The sequence below is a fragment of the Phoenix dactylifera genome, unplaced genomic scaffold, assembly GCF_009389715.1.
Source record: "Phoenix dactylifera cultivar Barhee BC4 unplaced genomic scaffold, palm_55x_up_171113_PBpolish2nd_filt_p 000523F, whole genome shotgun sequence".
NCBI lineage: Eukaryota > Viridiplantae > Streptophyta > Magnoliopsida > Arecales > Arecaceae > Phoenix > Phoenix dactylifera.
In genome coordinates, this window is record NW_024067934.1 from 164,162 (window position 1) to 191,232 (window position 27,071).

At 47.9% G+C, this 27,071-nt stretch overlaps 1 protein-coding gene across 1 annotated transcript; it reads right to left on the minus strand.

Moving 5' to 3' along the window:
• Window positions 1-18,456: 18,456 nt before the first annotated feature.
• LOC103698018 (E3 ubiquitin-protein ligase At1g12760-like) lies at window positions 18,457-24,440 on the minus strand. The gene is made up of 4 exons (XM_008779969.4): window positions 23,682-24,440; window positions 21,143-21,262; window positions 19,883-20,174; window positions 18,457-18,931 (listed from the first exon to the last, which is right to left on the minus strand). The coding sequence occupies exons 1-4, from the start codon at window positions 24,191-24,193 to the stop codon at window positions 18,770-18,772; spliced, it is 1,086 nt and encodes a 361-aa protein (XP_008778191.1). The 5' UTR covers window positions 24,194-24,440; the 3' UTR covers window positions 18,457-18,769.
• Window positions 24,441-27,071: the final 2,631 nt, after the last annotated feature.

A 27,071-nucleotide genomic window follows, 5' to 3' on the forward strand; every position in this document is an offset into this window, starting at 1 on the left:
CTGATCCAGATGATAGCAAGTCAATCTCCGGATATATTTTCACTTTGAATGGTGGAGCTGTGAGTTGGAAAAGTTCCAAACAGCAAACTGTAGCTGACTCAACTACTGAGGCAGAATACATAGCTGTTAGTGAAGCTGCTAAGGAAGCAGTCTGGATGAAGAAGTTCATCACAGAGATGGGTGTAGTTCCTGAGATTGCCGGACCAGTCCCAGTTTATTGCGATAACACTGGAGCAGTTGCACAGGCTAAGGAACCAAGGTCTCATCATAGATCCAAGCACATTTTGAGACGCTTCCACCTTGTTCGAGAGATAATCGAAAGACAAGACGTCAAGATTGAACGAGTAGACACAAAGAACAATATAGCAGACCCATTTACTAAAGCTCTACCACAGCAGCAATTCAATCGTCACCTCGATTGTATGGGGTTAAAATATAAGGGCGATTGGCTTTAGTGCAAGTGGGAGATTGAAAGAGTAGATGCCCTATAAGCCAATCATTTGATGGGTTTTTCTTTGTAATCCTCCAAATCATGTACTTTGACACTTGATATATATCAATAAAGGCATTGTGTTTCATCATTTGCTGCTTATCTATTTTATTATTGGATGATGAACCCCATAAATTAGGACATTGGTTTTAAGGGTTATGATGAGATCATACCAGTGAGACCTAAAATTCTAAAATCCTAATTTAGAATATTCCCAGTCAAATTGGTATATTGAGTCGGGGATCAATATTACCGGAAAGACTGGCACATCTTATGTATGCTCAATGTAGAGAGTGATTGATCTCACAATCACTTGTGTGAGACACTAATACAAAGATGTGGGTGCTCATTAGAGGAATGAGTTCACTGAAATGACCAGCCATGAGAACATCTTATGGATTCTTACTTAATTATCAAAAGATGGTTCTCATAGTGGGAGTTGTGCAAGTGATCCTTAGACCTGAGATCACCATGGTACCTTGTGCACTTGAAGCTATGTTTTGGTTTACCCTCATTCACGACATTGCGTTGTGTACGGGATATTCTGGATATGGTGGATTTTGTACGAAGGTTGTGAGTAGGTCAACAAGGAATCAGTCACTTCTAGTAAGAGAAGGTAACATCCTACTTACTCTAATCTTATGATGATTCACGAAGCCTTTGATCAAAGAAAAATGAATATTAGAAAGAGTTTCTAATGTTTCATTGTTTGAATTATCATATAAAAGATTGAGAGAGACATGAATAAGTGATTGAGTTTGATATTGATCCATACTCGAGCACTTATTCAGGATGTAGTATGACTGAGGGATTGAATTGCACAGTAACTTTCCACTGAAGGGTATGTTTGGATTTGTCCAATACATTCCTCATCTTTCGGGTAGACATGATACGTTGCTAGACGTCAATCATGTCTTGTGGGTTGATCGGATCAAAGAGTTTGATTAGATCAAAGCATCAGAAAGGTTCTGATTGCTAAGTCAGGTTTAGCACTAAATTGAACCTAAATTGGATTAGAGGTATTCTAATCAGGTTAGGTCAACTTGCACCTGCACCTACTCCTGGCTAAGATAAGGAACCCAATGGGTCACACACAAGGGAATTGATCAAGGGTCTAATTGGATTAGATCATGTTTGCAAGATGAACATGCTAGCACGTGTTGCAAACCCTAGCTCCTGATTCAAATTAAATTCGAATATGATTCTTAGATTTGGTTGATCTAATATGATTAGATCATGACCTAATATGGGTTAGCCAAGAGTTGAAACCCATTTGGCTTTAATTAGACCTGATTTGATTAGGTTTAATGTTTTCTTTAAGTTGGTTAAACCCAATTGGATTGGGTTTGATAGGGCCTTCACTTCTGGACCATTGGATCGCTTCCTGGATGAAGGATCTGGTCCACTGGTTGGCGCCTTCATCTGGACCATTGGATGGCTTTCTGGATGAAGGATCTGGTCCACTGGTTAGCGCCTGAATCTGGACCACTGGATGGCTCTCTGGATGAAAGATCTGGACCGTTGCTCAGCGCCTGAATCTGGACCATCGGTGATGGCATCTTACTTCTGGACCATTGGATGGCACCCTGGATGATGATGTCTTGATCTGGACCATTAGATGGCACCTAGATCTGGACTATTGGCTTTGGTTCACTGCATTTGGGCCCTTGGATCATCATGATTTAAGAGGAAGATGTGAGAAAGAAGTTGATACACCCTTCTCCTTAGCACCCCATCATGATGGGATGCATCTCTTGGCACATGCCTCATCATGATGAGGTGTGTGGATGGGATGCATCCCTTTATGATGCATCCCTCCATCTCTTATAAATAAGGAGGTGCCTTGGGGTTCTAAAGATCATCCAAGAAAAAGCCTTTCCTTCTCTCTCCCTTATCCCTTCTTTCTTACAAGTCTCTCTCTTTTGTCCTAACCCAAGACAAGAGGGTCTTCTTTAGGACAAAAAGGCTAGTGAATGTTTTAGAGGTAGAAAGGAAGAAGTGAAGGAAAATCAGCCAATTAAATCCTTTGGAAGGATTGAACAATTAGAATCAAGTTTTGGTGGAGCTAGAGTCTTGAACCCATTCCTGTGTGGATCAACATCAGAGGGTGAACATTTGGGCACCTTAGGACATCTTCAGATATATTGGATATAGCGTGATAGGTATTCTTCTATACCAAGATTATATTTTCTACATTATTTGGTTATACTATTAAGGCGATCTTGGCTTATTAGGGTTTCATATAATGGGTTTTATAAGAAAATTTTATAATCCCGTATCTTCCGCTGCGCCCTAGGGCACTGGAAAACCCTAACAGGTTTTGCGGGCTCACCAATAACCTAACGTTGGTTTTACGGGCTTACCAACAACCTAACGTTGGTTTTACGGGTTCACCAACAACCTACCATTGGTTTTCCAGGCTCACCAACAACCTATACCGTTGGTTTTGCGGGCTCACCAACAAACCTTACAATGAATAATAGAAAAGAAGTTTAAAGCTCCTAAATGAACAAATATAACAATTATGAGCTACAAAGAAGAGTTTAGAATATAGTTATCCCTTTAATAAGGCTCTTCTCTTCTTTGTCAAGATTGCTTCACTCTTCAAGGGTTGGTGGAGCTCTTAATGTCTCTTGGAATCTGCTCAACCACTTCCTTTTGGCTCTTTGAATGAAGCTTGCCTTGCTAGGGTTTTCTCTTGACTGCACTTGATGTATTTTTCGAAGCTTGCTTCCTCTGATGAATACTCCCTCTTAAATACTTCTCCAACCTCCAAATAGTCCTTCCTGACCGTTGGATTGAAGAAACTAGCCGTTTATAGCCGTTGGGAGTCCAAAAAGCACTTCTGCACAACTAGCCATTATGCTCCTGCCCGTGCTTGGGTCGACCCAAACTTTTCTGGGGTCGACCCAAACCACTGTTCATCAGACTTGGGTCAGCTCAAGCTTTTCTTGGGTCGGCCCTCTTAGAAAATACAGAACCTTGTATTTCAGCCTTCCTTCACTTGGGTCGACTCAACTCTTTTTGGGTCGACTCAAAGTTGGGTCGACTCAAGGTGGGGTTGACTCAAGTTCCATTGGGGTCGACCCTCTCAGAGATTCCAGAGACTTGTTTTCTTGAGGCTTGAAGATGGGGTCGACTCAACTTTCACTTGGGTCGACCCAAGTACTGTTCATCCATGCCATAAGTGCTAGAATGTTCCAGAATATTTCTAAAACGTGCCAGGGTCGACTCCATCTCTTCTAGGGTCGACTCCTACTCTGTGCCAAGTGTTCCAAAGGCGTGCCACTTCGTTTCAAGGCGTGCCAAATGTATCGGAGTCGACTCCAAACTAATTGGGGTCGACTCTAACCATGTTTTTCTGCACTTTGAAAGTTAGTTATGCACATTGAAACAATAATATGATATTTCAAGCAAATTACGATGCAAGGCACAATAGAGTTTCATACCCTTAATAGTGAAAATTACCGAATTGCCCTTTTAGGTATTTTTAACGTGAAACTTTGCCAAAATGGATTCTTAAGCTTTCTACCATTCTCTATTACAAATTTTATCTCGTTTATCAATTCTTGAGAGTGGTTTTGACCATATAGTCCTAATGTATCATGAGTGTATCAAGGGTGTGCCATTTATCAATGATGTATCGAGTTAATTTGCATTTCTAATTTGATATGACCTCAATAGTTGTGTTAATCATCAAAATAACATTATCATCCTCAGGAGGGGTGGGGGGGTACAATGGCATTGTGAAATTGTTATTTTATATTTATATGTTGTGGATATTTGGCTCAAGTGTCATGGTAACTGTTACGGGGGAACTTAGCCACCATGCCCCACGTGATCGGCACGCGCGCCCAGGAAGACTACGGCTGCCCCTTGATCCAGCAATCCGACCTCGGGTCGGATATCTTCGGCTCCGCAGCCCGACCCCGAGTCGGCTGCCCCTTGGTCCAGCAATCCGACCCCGGGTCGGATATCTTCGGCTCCGCAGCCCGACCCCGGGTCGGCTGCCCCTTGATCCAGCAATCCGACCTCGGGTCGGATACCTTCGGCTCTGCAGCCCGACCCCGAGTCGGGTGCCCCTTGATCCAGAAAGCCGACCTCGGGTCGGATATCTTCGGCTCCGCAGCCCGACCCCGAGTCGGGTGCCCCTTGATCCAGCAATCCGACCCCAAGTCAGCAATCTCTTGACAACAACAGACTGTTCCCCTGAGGCACGCCGCGGCCCCCTGCTCCACTACTCCCTGCAACGGCCGTATCCGGCGCTGCCCCACGATCCCCTGTAACAGCCGTACAAAGCGGAGCTCCACTACGCCCTGCCATGGCCGTACCCGGCGCTGCCCCACGATGCCCTGTAACGACCATGTCAGTGGCAACCCCATCGTGCCACACGATGACCAATCCCCAAAAAAACCCCCCAGCCTGATATATATGCGGCTGGGGGGGAAGGGGAGGGAAAAAAAGATTTTCCAGAGTATCATCTTACCTGCTACCTCTCCTTCTCCTTCTCCTTCTCCTTCGATTTCCCCTGACTTGATCGTCGGAGGGCCCCCACTACCCTGGTGGTGGTGCGAGGCTTGCTTGCAGGTTTCCCGGCGGAGGGCGGAGCGCAACCAAAGCAATTCAAAGGGAACCCCGTTCACACCGCTGTGCCAATCGTTCTCGGTTTGGACCTCCAGCAACAGTTGGCGCTAGAGGAAGGGCCGGATCTCAGAGCGATCGTAATGGCACGGCGAGGTGGTCGTGGAGCTTCCAATGCTCCCGGTCGCGGGGCCTCTCGCGCCTCTGGCCGGGAGGCCGCTGCATCTCCAACACACTCTCAGCAACACTCCACCGCCCCACCGCCCATTCAGACGGTCGAAGCCGCCCAGTTCGACCAGCTAACCCAGTAGGTTCGCACCCTCGTGGAGGCGGTGCAGAATCTGCAGGGTGCGATGTCCCGGGCGCCGCAGCGGGCTCAGGAGCCGCCGCTGCCTGAGCGTTCGCCTGTCCTCCTCAACCCGCGCTCCTTCCTCTCCCATGGGGAGGAGCGCCGGCGCGAGGAGGATTCTTGAGCACGCTCCATTCTGCCGGGACCTTCCCACCGGAGCTGCGCGGGGTACGAGAGACGGGCCCGGGCGCGTTCCCAGACCCCCCAGTCCTCGAGGAACCCGCGCTCCAGTCGGTCCCCCTCTCGCCGCTCCTTGTCTCCCACCCACCGGTCGCGCTCCCTGGACCGGCGGGTGGACGATCTCCACCGACAACTCCAGGTCCTGAAGGGCCATTCTAAAGATCCCTTCGCCGACTTAGAGATCTCCTCCCAGCCGGCGCTTGCCTCGAGGATCCTGCGGACCCCGAATCCGCCGGGGTTCAAAATGCCGGCGATCGAGCCCTATGACGGGGCGGCGGACCTGCGGGATCACGTCGAGAGTTTCAGGACCCTTATGCTCCTCCACGGAGCATCAGATCCCCTTCTCTGCAAGGCTTTCCCGGCAACCCTCCGTGGCCCGGCGAGGCCGTGGTTCGCCGGGCTGGAGGCTGACTCAATCCGGTCCTTCGACCAGTTCACCCGCCTCTTCATCACTCATTTCGCCGTCAATAGCCGGCGGCGACTGGTCTCCGACTCCCTCTTTGATGTCCGGCAAAACGAGGGAGAAAGCCTATGGGATTATCTTACCCGCTTCAACAGGGCTACGCTGGAGGTCCGGAACCTGAGTCAAGAGGTAGCTCTTTCAGCCCTGAAGCGTGGCTTCCGGAAGGGCAGACTCACCTTCTCCCTGGACAAACACCTGCCGCGGAGCTTCCCAGAGCTGTTGTCCCGGGCGAACCAGTATGCGGACGCCGAGGAGGCGGCCGCCCACCGGAGCAAGGAGGCCGTCGAGATCCCTCCAAAGCTTGGGAAGAAAAGGCGGAAAGAGGCACGCCAGAGGAGGAGCCCGACGCCCCAGCGTCGGCGCAGAAGCCCGTCGCCGGCGAAGGACCACGGCGCCCCACGCCCTCGTTCTTCGCCCCGACGTTTCAACCGGTACACCCCTCTCCTGACTCCCCGGGCTCAGATCCTTATGGAGATCAAGGGGCGGGAGGACCTCCCGGCCCCGAGACAGATGCGGAGGATACCTGGGAAGAGGCCCTCCCGGGCGTACTGTGAGTACCACCGAGACCACGGCCACGACACAGAGGACTGCTTCCAGCTTCGGGACGAGATCGAGGCTCTCATCCGTCGGGGGCGTCTCGGTCGATATGTGAGCGACCGACGTCCCCCAGCAGACCCGCGTCCGGCCGACCCGGCTCCTCCGGAGCCTCGGGAGCAGAATCGACCCGTTGCGGGCGTGATCCACACTATCACTGGGGGCTGCCCCCGGCCCGTGAGGAACGCAGGGGGCTCGACGGAGGCGTCAGGGGCGGCCGTCGCAAAGAGGCAGAGGGTCGGCAATGTAATCACCTTTTGTGATGAGGATGTAAAGGGGGTTCAGACCCCCCACGATGACGCCATGGTGATCTCCCTCACTATGGCAAACTATGATGTAAGGCGTGTTCTTGTGGATAGTGGAAGCTCAGCTGATATCTTGTTTTACGAGGCCTTCCAAAAGATGGGCTTGTTCAGACAATTGTTGCACAAAATATCCACCCCCCTCATAGGATTCACCGGTGACGCTGTCCCGGCGGAAGGTGTCGTTGAGCTGCCTGTGACTGCGGGCGTCGCACCCGCAGAAGCCACGGTGCGACTCGGGTTCTTGATCGTCCGTGTTCGTACAACGCTATCCTCGGACGACCCGGACTGAACGCCCTTCGCGCGGTGGTCTCTACGTACCACTTGCTCATGCGGTTCCCCACGGCGGTCGGGATCGGGGAGGTCCGAGGCGACCAACCGACCGCACGGCAATGTTTCCTAGCGACCCTCAAAGGGAAGAAGCCCGCAGAAGCCCTAAGCGTCGAGTCCCTTGATGCCAGAGACGAGGTGGCCTTGCGGCAGGGGGAGCCGGCCGAGGGTGTGGTCGAAGTTCCCCTCGAGGAAGGCCGCGGGGACCGGGTGGTCCGGGTCGGCGCCAATCTCGACCCGGGAGCTCGGGCCTGGTTGGTGGAATTCCTCCGAGCCAATGCCGATGTATTTGCCTGGTCGGCGGCCGATGTACCTGGGATCGACCCGGAGGTCATTTCTCACGCCCTCAACGTCGACCCGACCCACCGGCCAGTGAAGCAGAAGAAGAGACACTGTGCCCCGGATCGGATCCGGGTGGTCGACCAGGAGGTAGACAAACTCTTGGAGGCAGGATTCATAAGGGAGGTGAGTTACCCCGAGTGGCTGGCAAATGTTGTACTTGTCCGGAAGGCGAGCGGAAAGTGGAGGATGTGCGTCGACTATACTGACCTGAACAAGGCGTGCCCTAAGGATAGCTTCCCGCTTCCGCGGATAGACCAACTGGTCGACGCGACTTCCGGATATCAGCTGCTGTCTTTCATAGACGCCTTCTCCGGTTACAACCAGATAATGATGGCCCCACAGGACGAGGAGAAAACTGCCTTTATAACGGACCGGGGGCTGTACTGCTACAAGGTAATGCCCTTCAGTCTGAAGAACGCTAGCGCCACTTACCAGCGCCTTGTCAACAAAATCTTCAAAGAGCAAATCGGCCGGAACATGGAGGTGTACGTGGACGATATGCTGGTGAAGAGCCGCCAGGCAGACCAGCACATCGTGGATCTGGAGGAGACTTTCACCACCTTGCGGAAGTTTCGCATGAAGCTGAACCCAGCGAAGTGCGCCTTTGGCGCTTCGGCCGGGAGGTTCCTCGGTTTCATTGTCAACCAGCGGGGTATCGAAGCCAACCCGGACAAAATCAAGGCTATCCAAGGTATGTCCCCTCCGACCAAAGTGAAGGAGGTTCAGGAGCTCGCTGGAAGGGTCGCCGCGCTCGGACGATTTGTGGCAAAATCGGCCGAATGCTGCCAACCATTCTTCAAGGTGTTAAAACACCCGAAAGACTTCCTCTGGACGGCCGAATGTCAAGCAGCGTTCGACCAACTCAAGGAATACCTGGCGTCTCCTCCCCTGCTATCCAAGCCGCAGGAAGGGGAGATGCTCTACCTCTATCTGGCGGTCTCCCCAACCGCGGTCAGTGCGGTGCTGGTTCGGGAAGAGGCGAAGCTCCAGAAGCCTATGTACTACATCAGCCGGGTCCTACGGGACGCCGAGACGCGGTATACGAAGGCTGAAAAGATCGCCTTCGCGCTGCTGACCGCGACCAGGAGGCTCCGTCCCTATTTCCACGCCCATTCTGTCACCCTCTTAACTGATCAACCGTTACGACAGATCCTCAGCAACCCCGAGAATGCGGGACGGCTGGTGAAGTGGGCAGTAGAACTCGGTGAGTTCGACATCCGCTACCAGCCTCGACCCGCCATCAAGGCCCAGGTGCTCGCGGACTTCCTCGCTGAGTGCACGGTGCAGGAGGCGGAACCTAGACCGCCGGAAACGCCCAGCCTCGACCTCCCGACCTGGACGCTTCACATCGATGGGTCGTCGAACCCCGAGGGTGGAGGGGCCGGGCTGGTCCTTACCAGTCCTGATGGAGTGATAGCCGAGTATGCCTTGAGGTTTGGATTTTCAGTTACCAACAACGAGGCGGAGTACGAGGCCCTAGTCGCGGGACTCAAACTCACCGGGGAGCTCGGCATCCGGCGTTTGAAGGTCTTCACCGACTCCCAGCTGGTGGTCGGGCAGGTCCGTTGGGAGTTCGAGGCCCGGAGCCCGACCATGCAGAACTACGTCCGGAAGGTGCAAGCACTCATTCCCGACCTCGGCAGTGTCGACATCCAGCAGGTCCCCAGAAGCGAAAATGCCAGGGCCGACAGGTTGTCCCGCTTGGTGGGCGCAGAGGCGCACAACTTGTCGAGGGCAATCTACCTGGAGACCCTGGATGCCCCGAGCATCGGCGAGGCTGGAGCGGTGATGGCGATGGATCCGGAGCCGTCTTGGATGGACCCGCTCGTCGCCTACCTCGCCGAAGGGATCCTCCCTGAAGATGAAGATCAAGCTCGGCGACTTGTCAAGAAGTCCGCCCACTACGTACTCTATGAAGGGAGGCTGTATCGGACCTCGTTTACCGCCCCCCTCTTAAGGTGCCTCCGCCCCTCGGAGGCGGCCTACGTCCTCGGCGAAGTCCACGAGGGCGTCTGCGGATCCCACTCGGGGGCTAGGTCCTTGGCGCACAAGATCATGAGGCAAGGCTATTATTGGCCTACCTTGTTGGAGGACTCAAAGGATTATGTACGGAAGTGCGACGCCTGCCAGCGCCACGCCAACGTCCAGAGAGTCCCTTCTGTCCCCTTGGCACCAATCACCGCACCCTGGCCCTTCGCACAGTGGGGAATGGATATCCTCGGACCATTCCCCGTCGCTTCAGCCCAGCGGAAATTCTTGATTGTTGCAATCGACTACTTCACCAAGTGGGTGGAGGCAGAGCCGCTGGCCACTATCACGGAGGCGCAAGTCCGGAATTTCGTGAAGAAAAACATCATTATCCGATTTGGGGTACCCCGGGTCCTCATCTCGGATAATGGTCGACAGTTCGACAACAAGCATTTCCGTGACTTCTGCGAGGAGTTCGGGATCGAGCATCGGTTCACATCTGTGTCGCATCCCCAAACCAACGGTGAGGCCGAGGTGACAAACCGGACAATCCTCCAAGGAATTAAGGCGCGAATCGGTCGGACGGGGCAAGCTTGGGTCGAAGAAATCGAGAACGTCCTTTGGGCGTATCGGACCACGCAACGCATCGGACCCCTACCGGGGAGACGCCTTTCAGCCTAACCTATGGCACGGAAGCGGTTGTCCCCGTGGAGCTCGGACTCCCCTCGCCCCGGGTGGCTGCGCACCGACCCGAGGCCAATTCGGAGCAACTCCGAGGGAACCTGGACCTCTTGGAAGAAGCGAGGGAAATGGCGCAGGTCCGGATGGCGATGTATCAGCGGAGGGTGGCCCGATATTATAACTCCAAGGTCCGACCAAAACTTTTCAGAATCGGAGATCTGGTGCTAAGGCGAGCCAAAGCATCTCAACCCGCGGAAGGTGGAAAGCTGGCGCCAAATTGGGAAGGCCCGTATAGGGTTCGCTGGGTAAACCGACCTGGCTCCTACCAGTTGGAGGCCCTAGATGGTCGAGAAATTCCAAGGAGCTGGAATTCCGCTAACCTGCGGGTATATTGCCAGTAGAAAGACAAAGCCAGAAAGACAGTTCAAAAAATGTATAGTCCTTTTCATCTCAATAATTCCTGGTTACAATGGCGTGTTCGTGTGATTACAAAGAATTCCCGGAGGGAAATTGGGGAGTAAAGAAAGTAAGGAAGAGGTGGGGACTCCGTGGAGCTGAAGATCCGGGATCCCGAACCCTCCATCCGAAGCAGCTGCAATCCCACCGGACGTGGGTGCTTTCCCCCGGAGGCGCCGTCGACGCCTCACGCAAAAGACGAAGAGCCGGCGCGGACGAAGAAGTTCGCACTACTTCTAGAGGAACGCCACATCCAAGGGATATTCCGGTCCTCCCCAGGAGAAGGGGAGGAAAGGAATACAAGGGAGAAGAGCGCGAGGAAGCGCGATCCCGGATGAAGCGTCTAGCGCAGAGCTCAATCGGGAGGTGGGACTGAAAAGAGGGGGGATGTGATCCCGGATGAAACGCCTAGAGCGGAGTTCCACCGGAGAGAATCTCCCTGTTGATCCCAGATGAAACGACTAGTTGGCGGAAGTTGCGAGGGGCGCGCCTCCCGTTCCTCCGGCGGGGGTTTCCCAGCCACGCGCCGGAAAGGAGGTCCACGATCCATGGCAACCTGAACAGCTCCGGCTTGGCAGGCTCCACCGCACCTGCGCTTATATTTATAGCCAAACTGTGGCCCCCTGGTCGTTCTGATGCGGGTGGCTCCAATAAATGCGGGCACATCGAATCAGGAGCCGTTCCGGCTCTCGAGGTTTATCCCCCCACGATCTCCTAAGCGTCGTTCTCCTTAATTGCATTCTTCGTGCAGGACACTCCGGGCGGCGTGTATCCCGCGGCCCACATATCTCCGCACGCGTCCAGGCCGCATCCGCCTCGAAGAACGCGCGTATCGCGGCCGCTTAACTGGCACTCCTCGCAAGCAGCAACTGGCCGGTCCGATTTCCCAGGTAACGCCTCAATTAGCATTTAATGGCCTTCTGGTGTTCCCCAGGCGACGCTTCGAGAGGAGGAGAAACACGATCGCAGCTGGCCACGGAGAAACCCCGTCGAGCGGCAAGTGATAGGGGCGCGACCAACGAGCGGAATTCCCCGAGGCTTGGCCCTCGGATGCCAGGCTAACCCGATGATCATCCCGAGAGCAGACTAGCCTGAAGCCCCGACTGGTCGCCTCGGCTTGCGCCAGCCTTGGCCGACCAACGAGCGGAATTTCCTGAGACTCGGCCCTCGGATGCCAGGCTAACCCGATGATCATCCCGGGAGCAGACTAGCCTGAAGCCCCGACCGGTCGCCTCGGCTTGCGCCAGCCTTGGCCGACCAACGAGCGGAATTCCCCGAGGCTTGGTCCTCGGATGCCAGGCTAACCCGATGACCATCCCGGGAGCAGACTAGCCTGAAGCCCCGACCGGTCGCCTCGGCTTGCGCCAGCCTTGGCCGACCAACGAGCGGAATTCCCCGAGGCTCGGCCCTCGGATGCCAGGCTAACCCGATGATCATCCCTGGAGCAGACTAGCCTGAAGCCCCGACCGGTCGCCTCGGCTTGCGCCAGCCTTGGCCGACCAACGAGCGGAATTCCCCGAGGCTTGGTCCTCGGATGCCAGGCTAACCCGATGACCATTCCGGGAGCAGACTAGCCTGAAGCCCCGACCGGTCGCCTCGGCTTGCGCCAGCCTTGACCGACCAACGAGCGGAATTCCCCGAGGCTTGGTCCTCGAATGCCAGGCTAACCCGATGACCATCCCGGGAGCAGACTAGCCTGAAGCCCCGACCGGTCGCCTCGGCTTGCGCCAGCCTTGGCCGACCAACGAGCAGAATTCCCCGAGGCTCGGCCCTCGGATGCCAGGCTAACCCGATGATCATCCCGGGAGCAGACTAGCCTGAAGCCCCGACCGGTCGCCTCGGCTTGCGCCAGCCTTGGCCGACCAACGAGCGGAATTCTCCGAGGCTTGGTCCTCGGATGCCAGGCTAACCCGATGATCATCCCAGGAGCAGACTAGCCTGAAGCCCCGACCGGTCGCCTCGGCTTGCGCCAGCCTTGGCCGACCAACGAGCGGAATTCTCCGAGGCTTGGTCCTCGGATGCCAGGCTAACCCGATGACCATCCCGGGAGCAGACTAGCCTGAAGCCCCGACCGGTCGCCTCGGCTTGCGCCAGCCTTGGCCGACCAACGAGCGGAATTCCCCGAGGCTCGGCCCTCGGATGCCAGGCTAACCCGATGATCATCCCGGGAGCAGACTAGCCTGAAGCCCCGACCGGTCGCCTCGGCTTGCGCCAGCCTTGGCCGACCAACGAGCGGAATTCCCCGAGGCTTGGTCCTCGGATGCCAGGCTAACCCGATGACCATCCCGGGAGCGGACTAGCCTGAAGCCCCGACCGGTCGCCTCGGCTTGCGCCAGCTTTGGCCGACCAACGAGCGGAATTCCCCGAGGCTCGGCCCTCGGATGCCAGGCTAACCCGATGATCATCCCGGGAGCAGACTAGCCTGAAGTCCCGACCGGTCGCCTCGGCTTGCGCCAGCCTTGGCCGACCAACGAGCGGAATTTCCTGAGGCCTAACCCTCGGACGCCTGGCCTAGCGCCGGAAGAATTTTCTGAGGCCTAACCCTCGGATGCCCGGCCTAGCGCCGGAAGAATTTCCTGAGGCCTAACCCTCGGACGCCCGGCCTAGCGTCGGAAGAATTTCCTGAGGCCTAACCCTCGGACGCCCGGCCTAGCGCCGGAAGAATTTCCTGAGGCCTAACCCTCGGATGCCCGGCCTGGCGCCGGAAGAATTTCCTGAGGCCTAACCCTCGGATGCCTGGCCTCGCGCCGGAAGAATTTCCTGAGGCCTAACCCTCGGATGCCCGGCCTAGCACCGGAAGAATTTCCTGAGGCCTAACCCTCGGATGCCCGGCCTAGCGCCGGAAGAATTTCCTGAGGCCTAACCCTCGGATGCCTGGCCTAGCGCCGGAAGAATTTCCTGAGGCCTAACCCTCGGATGCCCGGCCTAGCGCCGGAAGAATTTCCTGAGGCCTAACCCTCAGATGCCTGGCCTAGCGCCGGAAGAATTTCCTGAGGCCTAACCCTTGGATGCCTGGCCTAGCGCCGGAAGAACTTCAAGAGTCAGGAGTCGGTGAGGCGCTACCAGGAGTTAAAAAGAGGAAGGACGAAAGTGAAATGAGGAAACACTTTGTTTGCATTAACTTTCGTTGCATCAGGGTCGAGACCCATACAACGTGGCAAAACGCCAACATACAAAGAAAAGAACAAAGAAAAGTACAGAGAGTCAGCTTGGAGGAACCCCTGGGTCGGGAACGGCGAGCGCGTCCGCGAAGGGGAGGAAGAACGGCTCCGAGAGCGTCAGAGGAGGAGCGAACGAACAGTCCGACGGCAACGGCAGCAGCACAAGGGAGAAACTCGAGGATGCCTGTGAAGAGAAAGGCGGACGGGGGAGGGCCCCCGGTTAAATAGGCAGAAAGGCGGGTGACGCCTCGGTGACGCCAGAGGACGCCTGGCTACCGAAGGATCGTTCGCGCTCCAAAGGCGAATCGACGCCATTAAGGGAGGATGTCCGCCGAAATCCGCAGACCGCCAGATCAGCGACAACCGCCATACGCCATAAAGAAGGCGGGGAGCTCGGAGCGTGCGCGCCTTTCCGAGGGATGGCGGCAATCTCGAAGCATCACTCCCTTCACCCGTTCCCCTCCTGGTTCCAGGCTCGGAAGTGGGGGGCTACTGTTACGGGGGAACTTAGCCACCATGCCCCACGTGATCGGCACGCGCGCCCAGGAAGACTACGGCTGCCCCTTGATCCGGCAATCCGACCTCGGGTCGGATATCTTCGGCTCCGCAGCCCGACCCCGAGTCGGCTGCCCCTTGGTCCAGCAATCCGACCCCGGGTCGGATATCTTCGGCTCCGCAGCCCGACCTCGGGTCGGCTGCCCCTTGATCCAGCAATCCGACCTCGGGTCGGATACCTTCGGCTCCGCAGCCCGACCCCGAGTCGGGTGCCCCTTGATCCAGCAAGCCGACCTCGGGTCGGATATCTTCGGCTCCGCAGCCCGACCCCGAGTCGGATGCCCCTTGATCCAGCAATCCGACCCCAAGTCGGCAATCTCTTGACAACAACAGACTGTTCCCCTGAGGCACGCCGCGGCCCCCTGCTCCACTACTCCCTGCAACGGCCGTATCCGGCGCTGCCCCACGATCCTCTGTAACAGCCGTACAAAGCGGAGCTCCACTACGCCCTGCCATGGCCGTACCCGGCGCTGCCCCACGATGCCCTGTAACGACCATGTCAGTGGCAACCCCATCGTGCCACACGATGACCAATCCCCAAAAAAACCCCCCAGCCTGATATATATGCGGCTGGGGGGGAAGGGGAGGGAAAAAAAGATTTTCCAGAGTATCATCTTACCTGCTACCTCTCCTTCTCCTTCTCCTTCGATTTCCCCTGACTTGATCGTCGGAGGGCCCCCACTACCCTGGTGGTGGTGCGAGGCTTGCTTGCAGGTTTCCCGGCGGAGGGCGGAGCGCAACCAAAGCAATTCAAAGGGAACCCCGTTCACACCGCTGTGCCAATCGTTCTCGGTTTGGACCCCCAGCAACAGTAACTTAATATGGGGACACTGAAACTTAATATGCAAACACTCGTTGTACGTTAATGTGGTGCAAGTGTCTATATTGAAAGTGATATTAATGGTTTTGTGTGCAGACGTTTGATATGGTATGTATTTTGGATGTGTATTTGCAAGCTGTGATACTAAAAGTGCACCACATTGTGATGGGTTTGGGAATACGGTTGCTAACATGGCCCCTGTGATCACCCAATACCAAATATAATGTTAAATACTTTCCATTAGCTTTGCAGATCTGGATCTTGTTCTTGAGCTTCTTATTCTTCGGGATTAGCTTGTTGATGATCTGTCTTCCACATGGATAGGTTGGTGGGTCATGCAGCAAGAAGACATATTATTGCTAAGAACAACATTAGCAAATCGATAGGATTTTGGCAAGTACATAGCTAGTCAACTTGTACCTGGACTAGTGAACATTCAAATAGGCATTAGCCAGCATTTGCAGCGGTCAAGGATGTCTTTAATAGAGCTTTTCTCTCGCAAGCGTAATATAGGGTTGTCGAGAGCAAGGTTGGAGCTTTGGTCAGAGCTTTTTGCTTGAGTTTTGGCTCGAAGGCATGGTAATCTCTTCTCACCTCTCTATTTTACCCTATGCTCTCTCTATCCATCTTCTCCCAGGTTTCTCCCGTTCAGGGTATAGGGAGACCCTAACTTATATTTTATTAGGGATTGAAGAAGAGAATCACGTGATTAGCATGTGGCTCTACTCCCCTTCGCACCAAAACCAAAGCAAGGGAAGGATGATTTAGGTAAAATATGGCTTATAAACCTCACGTAGTTTGCATCGGATGCTATCTAATATAGTTTAGATGATATAAGGGAAAAATAAGTCATGGGGGTCAATTGAAACTTTAAAATATTTATGGCTAAGTGTCTCTCCTTTAAACTTGAGGGGGTAGAGAATCAGGTGATTGGCATGTGACTCAAGTCCCCTTTGCACCAAAATAAAAGTGAGGGGAGGGTATTTTAGGTAAATTATGGCTTATAAACCTCACATTGTTGCATCAGATGCTATCTAATATAATTAGACGGTACCAAGAGAAAATAAGTGACTGTGGTTAATTGAAACTTTAAAGTATTTATAGCTAAGTGTCTCTCTTTGAAAGTTGAGGGGTCAAAGTGTATTTTACACTTTTCTTTACCTAACATAGACATAGATTGGGTCTAATTAGGGTATATGACTCAATATGAATGACTTGTTTGGTTTGCAGGAAATTTTTTTTCTCACTGGAATGTTTTTTTTGAGAAGATGATTTCTGAAAATATGATATCTAGAAAAATGGTTTTAGCATGTTTGGTTGATTATGGAAAAGTAACACATCCCAGAGTGGCCTATGTTTGGATGGGCATATATTTTTCTTAAAAAAATATATAAAATACTTATTATACTTTTAATAAAGGAAAAAACTTTATCTATGAATTTGATGGCTTAAGGATACTTTTGGAAAAAATAAAATCTCAATTCCCGGTGAAGTAGCTTTTCCGTACCTCCCATGGATTTCTCTTTCTTATCTCTCTTCTTTAAAAACTCTAACCAAATAAGAGATATTTTTTTTATTTTGGGGGTGAGGCCCATGCAGTTTTTTTTTTCCGTCGTATGCTTCTATAAAGGTTCATGAACATAGGAGATTCTGTCTATCCTACAACACCAGTCCCATGGACGTGTGTAGTATTTGAGAAGATAGAAGCGTTGGCTGGCCACAGAAAGGATTGGCAAATTATCACGTTGGAATTTATCGATTGTCTGTTGCTAACCTGTCCTAACGAAAGGAAATTTTGAGTGACCTGTTTGAGAGCTTTGAACATTAGAAGCAAAAGGTCATATTTGAACGAAGCTAGTGTGGATGAACTGCATACTTAATTTTCTTTTTTAAAAAAAAAATGGATTAAAAGAAGGCTCTTGAGGAGTTTTAAACACTATGGAACCAATTTGTGATGGTACTGACCTGGAGTTTTTGGTTTCAGGTAACGTCAACATCTGTTGAAAACCAAAGACCATGGAACAAACTATAGTTGCTGCTATTGTCTTGTTTTCAAGCTGGGAGACTCAGTTCCTTGAGGCTATTCCAAAGATAATTTTTAGTTGCCTTGCTTAAGGAGATCTTTGACACTCAAAATTACTAGAAGATCATGAGTCTATCTATCTCATGCAGCAATACCCCTGATGATGAATAGGCAGCCGGCCTTACGGAGAGGGGGATAATTAAATCCGTCTACACATTTCTTTCTATCAAGAATCTCTACCTTGAGTCTTTAAGTGGAGCTAGGCGTGGAATCTTGTTTAGAGCTTCCACCAAGAAATGCATAGTAGCAAGGTTGATGCTTTTGTCTGATCTTAATTGCCCTTCAGTATAATTTTGTTCAAAAGGGCAATCAGGGCTTCTTGTTTTGTTAAATTTGTGTTCTCGGGAGGTGGTTTTTGGTGGAATGAACTAGCAACCATCAAATGAGATCAACATGTAAGATGGACTAGGCAAGAATCCCCTTTGTCATTAATATTTCATCCCCTCACGGAGAATGAATTATATTGCTGTTATATAATTAGCATTACAAGAACGTAACGAGGTTTTTATTTTGTTTCATTTTACTTTTGTTTTTCCAGCGTGAAGTGTCACCAGAGTACTATTAGCCATGAAATGGTACAGCTAATTATACTTCTCAACTCGGGTGGCAATAGATCACATTTTGCTATATCCACATCAAGACCTAGCCAAACCCAAATCGAGACCCAATGTACAGTCTAATTAGATAGAGTAGTATTTAGATAACTGTTAAACTATTTCGCCATGTTTTTAGGTTACTCTGGCTGTTTTCAGACACACAAGTCATCTCAGGATCACGTATACCTACCCTACTGCCATCTCAGATATATATAAACTGATGAGACTGCAGATATATATCATTCTCAACATTCCAAAAGGAACAAGTCCACCAGAATAAAAGTTCCAATGTATCCTGTAATTGAGGCTTGGACTGAAAACGATGAAAAGTGATTTCTTCAAGGTTTTTGCACTCTGAGACGAAGGCAGCAGCGATAGAAAATGCTAGCAAATCACATTAGCTGCCAGCTAAAAGTATGCCGGCCCTAATCTGTTACCCTGCATAATTGTATCGAAGCCCTCAGTTTTCTTCCTCAGTGGTTTATAGCACGGGGAATAATTGACGACAGTGCAAGAAAATTTCTGCTGGATTTTACCTATCGTGTGCATCATTCAAAATGTACGAAATTCCATGATGCCAAGCTGTCAGAAAAAGAATATACAAGAAACTCTCTCTCTCTCTCTCTCTCTCTCTCTCTCTCTTTGTTTTTTTTTCATGACAAGAAATTTTCTCAAACCAAGACAGCCAAAAATGCCTGGGTGTTAGTACTTGGCCGCATAGCAGGGTTAATGGCCTTACAGGAATGGGGAGGTCAAAACATTTGGGGCAAGCTGTCTCCGGGTACGCGCCCACTTGAATTTGGAGACATGAATCGAAATCAGACATATTCATCACCTTGGAGGATGTTGTACTTGCAGAGGGGGCATGTAGCATTAATCCGGAGCCACTTGACAATGCATCCAGAGTGGAAATGGTGGTTGCAGGGAAGTGAGTGCAGCTCTGCCCCGTCTTCGTATTGGGAAAGGCAAATGCAGCATTCCTACAAAAGCAGTTCACAAGGGAAGTCAGGCTCCCACTATAGCAGTTACCCAGGAAAAGCATCTGAAGACAGCTAATATACATAACTTATTACTTTTTCAAAAAAAAATTGTGACAAAGACGAGGAACTGTTCCTGTAATCGCAGTTTTAAGAAGCTTTTCTATAGCATATATAGTATAGGAGACCACAACTCTGCAGAAAACTTTTTGGGATTTCGCAGGTATGAAGTGCAGATAATTGTATACCATGATTTAAAAAAAAAAAAAAAAAAAAACTGGAGGGTAAAGGCAGATGAACATTCATAATTAGCTTCAATGTTAAGTCCACTAGTTATACATGATTTACCTCCCTCCAATCTTCATTTTCTAGTGCTAACCTACTCCCATCTTAGGCTTTATATATGTAATCACATTCCAAGTTTTATCCAGGTCAAACATAACTGTTAAGACTATAATATTGCTTTTGCATTAACTTGGTTTGATCATAATATATCACACCTGGCTGTATAATTAGAGTTAGTAAGTATTTTATTGCACAGAATTAATTTGCAAGCTAGTTTCTTGTTCATAAGTTGATGTTGTTGTTTGTAGGAAGAAATAAGAGATGAACTGATGTTCAAATTACAACATGATTCTACAACTGATGAATGGATCCGTTCATGAGTATGTTTTCCACTCTGAATACATTTCACTACATCCTGTTAACAATGGAGCCCTTTTCCAAAATACATACCTTTACCACCAAATGTCCATGAGCCCTGTTTATCACAACAGATATAATGCATTTTGCCTCAACACCTCTCATCAGAGGCAGATAATAAACATGTATTCTTCACTAGATAGGAAATGAAAAAGAACTAGTAAGAAGAAAAAGAAACAGGCACTCAAAATAAAACAAAGAAACACAGTCAAACTCAAAGGAGAGATACAGCGGGTATACAGAAAGCACTACCGAGTCCTCTGGAGGAAGTGCAAGATCAGCAATTGAATCCTGCTCCATAATTGTCACTGTAACTGCTTGTTCCTTTCCAAGATCAAAATTCTTTGGCTGATTGGCTCCACGGAACCGGAACTTGAGGAGTCTGCTAAGGTCAGCATCAGATGCACCTTCTTGGCCAGCCACAGCATATAGAAACGCTATGATGCATGGCAAGCAACAGCAGAGAGCTATGCCAATTATACATGCCAGCATGATGCAAAATATAGCAAAAAACACATCAAATGCTAGAAACACCACTGTTAACCTGCAAATTATTTTAGAAAAACCATCAAGAGATGCATATGAAAATGAAAAAAGACTATACTAACTCAATAGCATGACCAAGAACTAGTAGAGAACAAAAGCTACTAATTCAAATCCTAAATAGTTTTTGTTAAAAAAGTGAACAGAAACTGTGCTTCAAAAGATTTCAGATATACATTTTTCCAGGATTGAAAATTTCCACAAGTTCTTAAGGATTCCTTTATTGAATGCACAAGGAATTAGGTTATTATATAATGTTAACATCACACTTCAAACTGATCACAAGTTCATCCTAGTTACATATGTTCATCCAATTTCTCAAACCTGTAAGCAGTGTTCACCATATGGTTCCAAATTTATTTGCAAACTATGCTGAAGCTATAGTTCACTGTGCTGCTTTGGCTGTAAGCAATGTAAACCTTGTTGTCCCTAAAAGAATCTTGACCCACTTCTGTTACTACTTCCACTTCATGCTTCTATGATCTAGAAAGTTATCTACATGTTGCTTCAAACCTGCCATCAAAGAAGGTTATTTCAAACCCATAATCTTGCCTTGATAGAGAGGCTTCTCTGCAGGACTAGCAGTGCTATGCTCCTTGATAGCATCAACTTTTGCATTTTATAACAAAGATAAAATCAAGGAAAATACCATGAATTTGTAAGGAAAATAAATCATTTAGGCCAACCAAAATTGCTCAGAGTGTCAACAAAATACCCATAACAAACAAATAATTTGTTTGTTCTCATCCTTAAGCTGATGTCATATTCAAAAATGAATCTGATTTGTCCTTAATTGGGCCTCTATCTTTGAATTCATATTGGTCTCCTAGGCTTCTCAGATTCTAAGGGATACATATCTGTGTATCTATGTCCATTTAAACTTGCAGCTGGAACAAGAAATTGCTTCATAAAAATAACTAATATACAACTCAGTTTAACAAAAAGAGGACGATTTCCACATATTCCTACCAGTAGAGACGAGGAGCATCTTGCAGGAGTGTTTGCCCACCAACAACAATCCAATAGAAACCAAGCATCCACCAGAGTAACGAAATCATTGCATTAATAGATTCCAATTTCTTAACGGTCCTGAAAATAAACAGTAAAATATTATAAAATGGAATAACACAAATTTTAGGCAAGTAAACACCTGCAATATTATATTGTAGACTATAGACACATCCCATTAGACATGCAAGTTCTATTTTTTGCTGATAGAACTTGAAAAAAAAAATCAGAACAATGGATATAAATGGGATGTTGTATGGCCTTAGCAATTCAAATGCCTTGTGCCTCCTAAAATGCAAGTGTTTGCTCAACTTGTTTCATAAGTAATAACTTTTTCTTTCAATGAATTGTTAAGTGCAATTTCTTTTAAAGATATACATGAGCACTTTGTAAGGTGGATCAAGAAGACACTTATCATCTTAAATGGATTTTATTTTAATTTAACTTTTAGGCAGATTTAATTTGATAGTTTGAGAATCTGACATGTGTAACATATTTGGAATTAGAAGGGGAAGAGTAGCTAAAATTATTTATATGTTGTTGCATACCTTCATTATATATAATGAGATGAAAAAACTTAAAACAGAGGACTAAAGTCATTGTTGAAGGAACATGCTAGGCCAAAGACTAAGCTGATGAAATTTGATGGATAATCATTTCAGGAACTTGTTTAGGGGCATGTTAGATCTTCCTTTCATGACCTATAATAAGATGCATGCAAATCATCACTGAAAGCTTCTACAGTCAGCAGAATCATCATTTCATTCTTGTGCAAAGCACAAAATGGCCTGGAAGAATAACAGCAGTAACTTTACCACACTTCCCATTTTATTTCTGCCCATAATATAGTTGCAAAACACAGTGTACCGAATAATGATATCTTAATTAATTTTTGGGGGGAAATCTAGCAAGTCCACTATCAGAATTAATTTCCAAAATTGCAAATGCAAATGTGATGCCAATGATTCACAAAATTCATTCTGAAATAAAAAACTGTCTGCTAAGAAGATACAAGTTAGTAAAAATAACATTATAATCTTGTTAAATACTTCCAAATAGACTGCCAAAAAAAACCTATAGGAAGTGTTGTTCATTGTTCAGCAATGCAAATCAGTTGCTGGAGCAAAAGCCTGGAGTGGCCCAAAAAAGTTATTCATCAACTATCAGAAACATGACTTCAGAAATAACTACGAGTTTCCTTGGTTTGCATTGGTTCCTCAAGCATGAGTTGACTAGAATTTGTTGAATTAACAAATGATTTTTTGTCAAAAGGCCTTTAAAAGGTCTTCAAGTTATACTCATCTAGTTAGCAGAACAACCAAGAGAAAAACAATGCTATGCCATTGATCTTATTATGGTGATAAAAACATAAATTGCTATATATTTTTCTAAAATATCAGGAGCAAATTATCTTATTTAAATGCTAAAATAAAAATCTTCTTACGTTTTCAAGTATTAAAAATTTTAGCTTTTAGAGGCTTGGCAATACCAAGAAATCAAGAAAGTATACTGGGTCCAAGTTATGATGTTTATATGAAGTTGATATTCACAGATCAAGACACTCTTATGTTGCTCCAAAAAACTGTTTGGGGTACACAGTCATTCTTTTCCACCTCACTTGATAGAATCCAAATACTTGACAATGTCATACACGTCAATAGGAAAACAATGAGGGAACTCACAGAGTGAACATATGATGATGCACTTATTATGAACTTCTATAAGTAAAAAAGCCTTTCACCTCTGGATTATATGCTTAGAATCAGGGTATGAATTATCCAAACTTTAAATAATATTTCACGATGAAATTTGGCCTACATGTATGGTAGAGCAAGATGCTCCAGACTAGATTATATCAGAAACAGATCAAAGATAATAAAACCATATATGATCCTTAAAGTAAATTGACAAGGCAAAATCAGATGTTTTAGGAAATACCAAGGAGACAAATATTTTCTATACATACAACATCAGAATTTTATGAAACAGTAGAAATCTATAAACTGGGAAAAATGCAATCCCACCAAAAAGCCAAGGAACCAGATCCCAATCAAACCACATCAAGAATCCAGACAAGCCTAAGAGAAAAAAATTTGGACAGCAACTAACAAAAGCACCTCAAAGCACAGAAATTCTAACAGATAAAAATTTTCATAAATTAAAAAAGGATCAACTCTTAAAAGTGCCATAAATTAGTTCACTTTTCCCTCAATCACCAAAATACTTCTCATAATTTTTACAAAAACTCATAATCTTAAACCACAATTTGCCTCCACAAACAATCATCACACAAACATCAAAACAGACACACAACCAAACCACGTTCTATGCAACAAAGTGTTAAAAATTCAAAATCACAGAATTTTGGCATCGCATGCTCCAACATATCAACCTAATAATGTTATAGTTCAACCAATTCCACCCTCAAAGAAAACAGTAGAATTGAATTTAAAAAATAAAAAGAAAAACAGAACGATTAATTCCTAATTAAGAACAAAACCTGCTCTCCGGGATATCTTCCAAGCCATCCTCCTCCCTGGCGCCAACCCATCTAATCCTCCTCCACGTCCTCCGCCGCCGCCTTCGCCGATACTCGAAGCACACAAACCCGACGTGCAGGAGGCATTGCACGGCGTACCCAAAGATCCACGCCCTGATCGGCGTCGACGGCCGCTCCCTCGCCGTCGACAGCAGCACCGACGCCGAGACCAAAACAAAGGCCAAATTCCAAACCAGGTCTAGGGCCACCACGGGCTTCGAGTAGCCCCAGTCGTAGTGGCGCTCCTCCAGCTGGAGCGCTGCGGTCTCCCTCATCGCCGCCACGGCGGCCGCCGTCGTCGACGACGGTGGCGCCCGCATCAGCCGCCGCGAGGTGGCCCGTCCCAGCATCACCGGGATGCTCCGACTGGCGGTGGCGCCGCCCCCGTCGTCGTCGGCGGAGGCTGCGAGGAGGGGGGCCGCGGCTGGGTTCCCTCCTCCTCCGCCGCCACCTCTTCGATCGGAATCCTCCATCGAAGAGGGAGGTGGGGAGAGGAATTGAGGAGGGTCGGAGAGGAAAGTGGACCGACACAAAGTGGGGTCGGTTTAGAATTCTTCGTTTAATCTGGGATTTTGGGCTGCTATTTTTGAACTATGTTCTCTTCCTCAGACCTCAGATAAAAATAGCATGGAAGCAGGCAGGTCGAGCGAGAGAGAGAGGGGGGAGAGAGGAGGGGTAGGGAGAGGGTTTCGGGCGGGGGAGGGGGGTTTACGAGATAAATGAGTTCCCTTTTGTTGGATTTGGCTCGATTATTAGGCATGACCGGTTTCCGTCGTTAATGCATGATAAATATTGGGTTGGACCTAGAAACGGTGGGACTAAAGACAGATAGATCTGGGGTTGGATATATTATCCATACACCTCGTGAGTGAATCTTTTCTTTTTTTAGTTGGTAATTTTAGGTGTGACAGACTCTTTGTTTGAACTGTTTTGTTTTCTTGTTCGTATGTTCTTCATGTTCTCCGCATTTCGGCTGCCATGGTTTTATGGCTAACATTTGTTTACCTACATTTAGAAATTTTACTTATTTTATTTGTCATCATCACCATTAGCAAGTAGGTGTAGTAAGAGTAAAAATGGATTGGATAATATCCGCCCAATTCCATTTTCATCTGTGAATATATCTAAATATTGATAGAATATTAAGCACTTAATTAATATCTATATTTATATTCGTAAAAAAAAAATATGAATATGAATAGACAAGTATTCCATTCATATCTAAATATTCAATTCTATTTGTAATGCTATTTAATTTTATATAGCACTCATGAACTTAAAAAAAAATGACCATATTAATATATTACTAACTTGATTTATTTTTCATTTAGTAATATTTTTAATTATGTAGTCACAATATCTAATTATCTGACTTATATTCATATTTATGTCTATATTTCTGTTATGTCTATATCCATCTAAAATAAATATCGTTATGAATTTTTTATCGAACTAACTTCCGAATCCGTATTTGTATTCATCAAATAAAATGAATATATATATATATATATATATATATATATATATATATATATATATATACTGGTATCCAATCTGGATTCAATTGTAAGATATAGAGCTCATTTGAGTTAATGAATATCGAAGGAAACATCATCATGCGCATGGTTTGAAAAATGTGAGATAAAGAGTTGATCAAAAGATGGAGCACATACTAGCAAATTGTATCACTTATTTGATGTATTATTTTTGAGATTAGGAAGGGTTGTCTCCACCTTTCTATTTTGTATCCACCCACTGAGGGCTTACTGTTACTGATGTTGGAAATTATGTCCTAAATCCAATCAATTGTTGATTGTAAATGTATTTGAATCAATTATAAATAACATGGTATTTATTCATCACCAGAACATCTTCACAAACTCCGATGTGATGAAGTCCTTAGGACTGCTTTGTGTAATGAAATATGATTTTGTCACACAGGTCCTTAAATGTTCATGACCGTATGATATACTATTAATAGGACGATAGTATTATCGGGCGTAGGTCATTGTGTATCATATTTGTTGGTTGTCTTCCAAACTAAAGAGTATAGAGATACTAGTATGGTATACAGGTGAATGGTAGTGTACGTTCACTGAACGTGACCAATTGACGGACTCTCTCTTGTCAAGAGTTGTTCCGAGTGGATATGGGTATATGTATCCTTTAGACCTGAGATTGCAACCGGTGGCTTGCAAGCAACTCACTGTACTTTGGTGCCAGACTACCTGAATTTCTAATCCAGCGACGAAAGGTTTCTGGGTCCAGTCAAGTACTTGTGGTAGTCAGTTGCAGATCAAGATGGGATTGACCTCCCTTAGAAATAAGGGTGAATGCCTTGTGTTTTCAATTAAGTAGTACCCTGGCCAGGGAAAGTCAAATCACTATCACTTGACTTATTGAATTGAAACATATTTCCGGATGGATCGTTTCAGGGTAGACAGACTCTAAACCCATCCTGGGCATTTTCTGGTCAAGAGGATGAATTATGCAGTAACCATAGTCCATTGGTTCTAGAATGTTGCTTTGCATCTATTCGGCCTATCCGGTCGTCGGGTCCCATTGCTAGATGGTTACTTCGATTAGTGCAGGAAGTGTTCTTGTACTACCGGCTTAGGTTCGAACCTGTGAGGTCACACGCTTAGAAGTTTCTGGATTGATCAAATGGCTGATTGACGATTGAGAATCGTCTAGAGGTAAAATAGTCAATGTGATTGACTGATTGCCCTAAGCAATTGTTGCTTGAAGAAGTTAATTGGTGATTAGATCACTGATTAGACTCAATTTGATTGAGTAATAGAGATTGGGCTTGACCAAATTCAAATATGATTTGAAGTTGGTAAAACCGTAATTGACACCAAAATTGGTTTGGTGAAAATGTCTAATTTGCCCCAACCAAATCAGATTTGGCTTGAGTCAAATTGGATTAAAATCAATTATGATCCTAGTATGACTAGGACTTCCTTCCCTATGTGGGACCCACATACTGTATGTGGGACCCACGTCCTGCCTAGGTGGGACCCACATACTGTATGTGGGACCCATGTCCTGCTTAGGTGGGACCCACATACTGTATGTGGGACCCACATCCCGGCCACCTCATTCCTTTGCATGCGTGACACGTGGCGGAGCAGGACACCTCTTTTGCTTGCATGCGTGACACGTGGTGGAGCAGGACACCTCTTTTGCTTGCATGTGTGACATGTGGCGGGCCTGGACACCTCACACTCCTCCTGATGTCATCCATGACCTCATCTGCCTCATGAGGTCATCCATGACATCGCCCTCCAGGCCACCTCACCCCTTTGCATGCGTGACACGTGGCTGAGCAGGACATCTCTCTTCCTTGCA

Excerpts from the sequence above, each read along its gene's own strand:
- LOC103698018 (XM_008779969.4), bottom strand. The coding sequence starts at position 24,193 with ATGGAGGATTCCGATCGAAGAGGTGGCGGCGGAGGAGGAGGGAACCCA. Across the intron at positions 21,263-23,681 it reads GAAGATATCCCGGAGAGCAG|GACCGTTAAGAAATTGGAAT; the intron begins GTTTTGTTCTTA and ends GTTTATTTTCAG. Across the intron at positions 18,932-19,882 it reads CACTTCCTCCAGAGGACTCG|GAATGCTGCATTTGCCTTTC; the intron begins GTAGTGCTTTCT and ends CTGCTTTTGTAG.